The sequence below is a fragment of the Triticum dicoccoides genome, chromosome 6B, assembly GCF_002162155.2.
Source record: "Triticum dicoccoides isolate Atlit2015 ecotype Zavitan chromosome 6B, WEW_v2.0, whole genome shotgun sequence".
Taxonomy (NCBI): domain Eukaryota; kingdom Viridiplantae; phylum Streptophyta; class Magnoliopsida; order Poales; family Poaceae; genus Triticum; species Triticum dicoccoides.
Genome location: NC_041391.1, coordinates 82232718 through 82238489, shown reverse-complemented (window position 1 = coordinate 82238489; position 5772 = coordinate 82232718). Strand labels below are relative to the sequence as shown.

The following is a 5772-nucleotide window of genomic DNA, read 5'->3' as shown; positions in this document are numbered from 1 at the left end:
TCTATTATTTGTTTCCTAAAGCAAATTGCATTAATGGGAGAGATCCGTTGATTTGGCTAAGGTAGGAAAGAATCTATTATTTGTTTGCTAAAGGAAATTGCATTAATGAAAGAGATCTGTTGATTTGGCTAAGGTAGGAAAGAATCTATTATTTGTTTCCTAAAGAAAATTACATTAATGAGAGAGATTTGTTGATTTGGCTAAGGTAGGCGGTTTTTGCGGTTCTTGGCGGCTCAGTGTGAGGTGGGGCGAGGTACAAAAAAATATCATGGAAGGTGAGACGGAAAAAAACCTGGGAGGTGGGAGTTGTCCCTGGTTAACCTACGAAATTTCATAGATTTTTTTAGGACGAAAAAAAACCAGTGGAGGTGGGACGAAAATTGGCCGGCGGAGACTACCACCTCCCACTACTGACTTTTTTTCGTCCGGTTTTATTTCATCCCACCTCCCACTACTGTCTTTTTTCTTAATTAATAACTCCACCCTCCTGCTGGTTTTTTTCTAATCTAATTCAATCTATTGATCCTTCCTTAGTCACAATGCACTTACATGTAGCCCCGACAGATCGGTTTCCATATGAAATAAAACACAATCATCAATCAATCCTTGGTTCTCTTTTATAGGACTTGTTGCCATACATGAACCATACGATAACTTCCATATACAAAATAAAGGGAAACACAATCAGGTTTCCTTCCTTTCCAAAGTTCTAGCCACCGACCCCCTCCCCAGACCGCGTTCTTTTTCCCATGCCACCATCGACAATCTGCTCTCCCATTTCCTCGTCCTCCCCATGTTGTGAAGTTCCAACGCACAACTACACAAACACCAGTGACATAGAAAACCACCGCCTCCTCCTCCGCGCCACCGCCTACTCTATTTTTCCCCTCTGTGTGGTGACCTGAATGGAAGGCGGTGGATCTGGGATGCGCCTGGTTCCACAAGACGTCAGGCGTAAGGAAGGATGGAAAACCACCGGCTGGATGGCCAAGGGTGGCCCATTGAAGGTTTGAAACCTCCTATGGCGTAATTTTGTGCAACCTGCATGAAGATTGTAGGAGCTATCCATGTGGTCGTTCCATCAGCAACAAGTACGTATTGGATAGCACATAATTTGAAATTCTTGACGGAGTTGACTGACCATGACTTTGACTCTCACAATGTTGCATGTTCTTCGGAGTTGACTGGTGGCGTTTTTAGGTTATTACTACCATGAAGATGAGAGGAACATCGAGAAAAATCCTTTCCCTAAAAAATGGATGGGAGGAATATCTTGGTCTATGATTTCATGATGAATAGGACCCTGAGAAAGCAGTGGATGATGCCCCGTTGATTCTCTTTGAATTCGGCTACTGTGGGAATGTGTATAGTCAGGCTTGGAGTGAGCGCTCCATGCATGTGTGTCAGTGACACTCAGAGATTGGTTGTGCCGCTCTTGTGAGGGTGTGTGGGAGTGGTGTGCTCGAGACACGCTAATCTCGTGAGCAGGTGCGGAGATGAGTTGCACAAGAGAAACATTGGTGGGATGAACCCAAACCTTTATTTTTTTTCTAATATGAATTATCCTTCCTTCTTAAAAAAACATGTTTTGAGTAAAGTTATCTTTACTATAGACATATATTGACAATTAATCAAGTATCAACATCATTGCATGCTTATTGCGTGGAATGTGTGTCCCAATGTTGACAGAAGGTATAAAAAGATTGTCTTGGAATTATTATTTTCTTGGGAAGATATTACCCTGAATTCTCATTTCTCATCAGAAATTTAGTATCCATTTTCGTTGATCTTATTTGCAACATGTACAAGTCAGTAATAATCTAAGGGGGTGCCCTACCGGAGAAGATTATGATAGTTGGACAAGAAACTTGGTACTGTCGTGCAAGGTAGAGGTAGGAGAAATAGGAGATAAAAGCATGCATGGTGGGAGAAGGAAGTCGAGTGTCGCGTGGTAGCTCAGACATGGAGTGTGGAAGAAAGACAATGACAAGATGTATGTACCTACTAGATCATGACCATGAGATATCATCCCATAAAATGGCCTTTGACTCTCATGTCACATGAATTTTCTCTTTGTATATATATATTTGTTAGCCCGTGGCAACGCACGGACACTTAGCTAGTACTAGTAAATCTAAGTTACCATGGCCTCTTACTATCTTTTTGTGCATATAAGATCAGCCATCTGGAGTCTGTTTACAAATGTTCTCCTACGAAAAGGAACTGCCAAAGTTTTATGAAAATATAAACTTGTGGACAGTTTCACTCGTTAATATTCCTCGTTCATTGTCAGTGAGTTTCTGCGTTCTTGCATGCAGAAAACATCACAAATTGGCCCCCGTGAAACAGCTCTCCCTATGCCAGCAAGGTGAACTTCCATGTTCCGATGTTCGAATGCAGAAAACAGGCTACCAAACACCATTGATCATCCAAACATTCCAATCATCCTACCCAAGCATGATTATTAATTCAAGCATGTGATTTTGAACATAAAAAAATTGCAAGCATAATTTTGGTTCAAATTCGAAAAAAAAACTAATCATCCAAACATTCCAATCATCCTACCCAAGCATGATTATTAATTCAAGCATGTGATTTTGAACATAAAAAAATTGCAAGCATAATTTTGGTTCAAATTCGAAAAAAAAACTAATCATCAAGCAAAGCAAGCTACTAGCTGTTCACAATTCTGAAGAAGCTAATCGAACACCACGAATTCTGAAGAAAAAGAAGCTAATCGAACACCACGAACATTCTAACTAAGCTGATGACAACCGGCAAGTACTGATCTAGTCGTACACGGTCAGCTTCTGGTACTCGTCGCCGGCGATGGCCTGCATCATGATGGCCTCGGGGTTTACCACGCCGTCGTTCTGCAGGAAGATCTTGAGGAAGTTCTTGGAGAAGCCGCTCACCATGGCCACCCCGGGCTGCGTCGACGTCACCGGCGTCGACTTGGAGTCGCGCAGGTTCCAGAAGATGATCTGCGGCACCACGTCGCCGTACCCGGCATCCCTGAACTTCTTGCAGATAACGTTGTAGTCAGTGTCCCAGGACCCGGACGATAACCGCGATCCATATCCGTAGTATCCACCGCCGCCATGCCCCGACGCCTGGTTGAACTCCATGTCGCTGTACACGAACACTGTCCTGATCATCTTCTCCGGCGCCAGCCGGGCGTTCACGGCCGTGCGGAGGATCTGGTCGAACACCGCCTGGAAGTTGGTGCTCATGTTCCATTGCATGCGCTTAACGAAGGCCATCTTCTTGGCAAGGGTCTTGCCCTTGATCAGGTGGATCTCGGGGGTGGAGCTGAAGGTGATCACCTTGCCCGCCCATGGCTCCTCGCTGAGCTCCGACGTGAGCACGCCCAGCGCGACGCACACCTCCATCGGGGTGCCGTTCATGCTCCCGGACACGTCACAGACCGAGATGCAGTTGCGCAGCGACCCCTTGGAGCGGAGGTCGTCCACCATGCGGCGCCACTGGAGCTCCGACACGTTGTCCTCAACGCCGCGGTAGGCGGAGGCGGCAATCTCGTGCGGCAGGAGCGCGCCCGCCGAGATCTTGGCCTTGCCTTCCTCCACGTCCTCGAGGTACTTGTCGAAGCGCGCCTCGTCGTGCTTCTTGAAGAGGAACTTGTAGCGCCGCATGGCCACCGAGGCCACGCGGTTGTAGGGCAGCTCCGACCACCGCTGCGCGCTCATGTACACCTCCGGGAGCTCCAGGACCTTGCGCAGCGGCACGAGCACCTCTCGGCGGAGGCGGTGGAGGGCCTGGTACGTGTAGTGGTCATCCGTGAGCTGGGCGAGCTCAGGGTCCGAGTCACGCGGGAAGAGGCGGCGGGCGATGGCCTCGCAGAGCAGCGTGCTGCGGTCAAACGACGAGCCCGGCGTGGGGCACCACTTGGCGGCGAGCCCAATCTTCCTCTTCTTGCCTTTGGGGGCCAGCTGCTCGAGGTCCGAGGCAAGGAGCGCGGCGAAGAAGTCGGCGACGGCGTCGAACAGGAAGCGGTAGGCGCGATCGCCGTAGTACGTCTCCAGCGACTGCACGGCGAGCTTGGCCACCTTGCGGACCTTCTTGGACATCCGGCGCGGCTTGTCCGCCGTCTTCTTCGAATCAATCTCCATTGCCTCCGGCTTCGGCTCCTCGACCGCGGCAGGGGCGCTCTCCACCTCCACGGGCTTGCCCTTGCCGAACTTGGAGAGGGCGGCCGAGAGGAAGTCGCCGAAGGTAGCCTTGGCCGGCTCGGGCGCCAGCTCGCGGGCGCGCTTCCGGCCGGCAAGCCTGGCGCGGAGGCCCTCCCGCTGCTTGGCCAGGGCCTTGGCCTTCCTGCGCACCTTGTCTGCCTCCACTCCGGCCTTGGCGACCTTGCGCACGTCGGCGCCGTGGATGAGGCGGAAGAGCAGCTCGGGGAAGTCCTTGAGGTAGCCGAACTCGGCGAGCGCGGCGACGTTGCAGGCGAGCGTCCTGGGGTGGTTCTCGTGCATCCAGAGCGCGGCGGCGTAGAACCCCTCCTTGTCCGACTTGCCGGTGCCGCGCACGCCGCGGAGGTTGCAGGCAAGCTTGAGCGCCGTGAGCGCGTCGTGGGTCCAGGCGGCGGCGAGCAGGGAGCGCACGCGCTCGGGCGGGGTGTCGGGGACCACCTGGAAGAAGAAGTCGAGGCAGGGGTTGCCCGAGTTGGCGTACGTGGCGGAGCAGTTCTCCGTGAGCGCCCTCCGCGGCTTGAGGGCGGCCTTGATCTCCTCTGCCGACGGCGCGTTGAAGGCCGCGTCCAGGAGGTCGAGGAACGGGTGCGACGCGTCGGTGTCGTCACCGGCGGCGGCGGCAGTGGCGGGGGACGGGCGTGCGGCGCGGATGAGGGGAGGGCCGAGGAGGAGGCACGGCGCCGCGGCGGCGGCGGGCTCTGTCTCCGTCGCCATGGCTACTGCTGCGCTAGGGTTTCAGGGGATCGATCGGGCTCGGGGGAGAAGATCGGATGATCTGACGGGAGGAGGGAGGCAGGCGGCTGGGTTTGTTTGTTATATGGGGCCAGGCTGGATCTGGTCCGTCGCTCGAACCGACATGGCGGGTGGACGGCGCAGATTCGTTTTGTTTCTTCGCGTTCGCATGGGCCTCTTGCTGCAAACCGATTTACCCCTGTCATTATGCGTGGTTGTTAAGTTTGGTTATAACCAGTAGAATGCCTCACGGGCCTTCTAATTTTGTTCTGATTGCATATATATACATGCATTGTTGTACAAAACTCGATGATTTTTTGGCCCCTTTCAACGACATCACCTCGACACCGTTGCTACTGGAGTCCTTTTGTCCATCTTCATTCCTCTCATACTCTGCAGAAATAAAAATATATAGAAATACATGTAAGAAATATATAAAGAAGAACAATTATTTGTATGCATCTCTTCTCATTTTGTAAAACACAACAAGTTTTTAATCCAATCCATCATAAAGCTTTGTCAATCGACATTTTCAAAGCATCATTCGAAGGCATCGGGTTTTTTCTCTGATATAAAGTGAACACATAAACACATATTAAAAAGAAACATACACAATTGGTCCGTTGCTAAATGCGAGCATGTGACTGTTTTTAGTCATGAGTGAGTGAGCGGCATTGTGCTTTTTAGTAGAGTGAGTCGCATTTCAATCCTTGTATAAAAGGGGGCTGGACCTTGAGAGAAAAGGGGGCAGACGGGAGGAGGGGGAAGGGGTCACGCGAGGAGGGGATCGTGGCGGGGGCGGAGGGGAGGTGGTGCGAAGGTTGGAGCTTCT

General features: G+C 51.3%; 1 protein-coding gene across 1 annotated transcript; it reads right to left on the bottom strand.

Moving 5' to 3' along the window:
• Positions 1-2574: 2574 nt before the first annotated feature.
• On the bottom strand, positions 2575-4922 carry LOC119320793. Its single transcript, XM_037594738.1, has one exon. The coding sequence runs from the start codon at positions 4920-4922 to the stop codon at positions 2790-2792; it is 2133 nt and encodes a 710-aa protein (XP_037450635.1). The 3' UTR covers positions 2575-2789.
• Between the last annotated feature and the right edge of the window lie 850 nt (positions 4923-5772).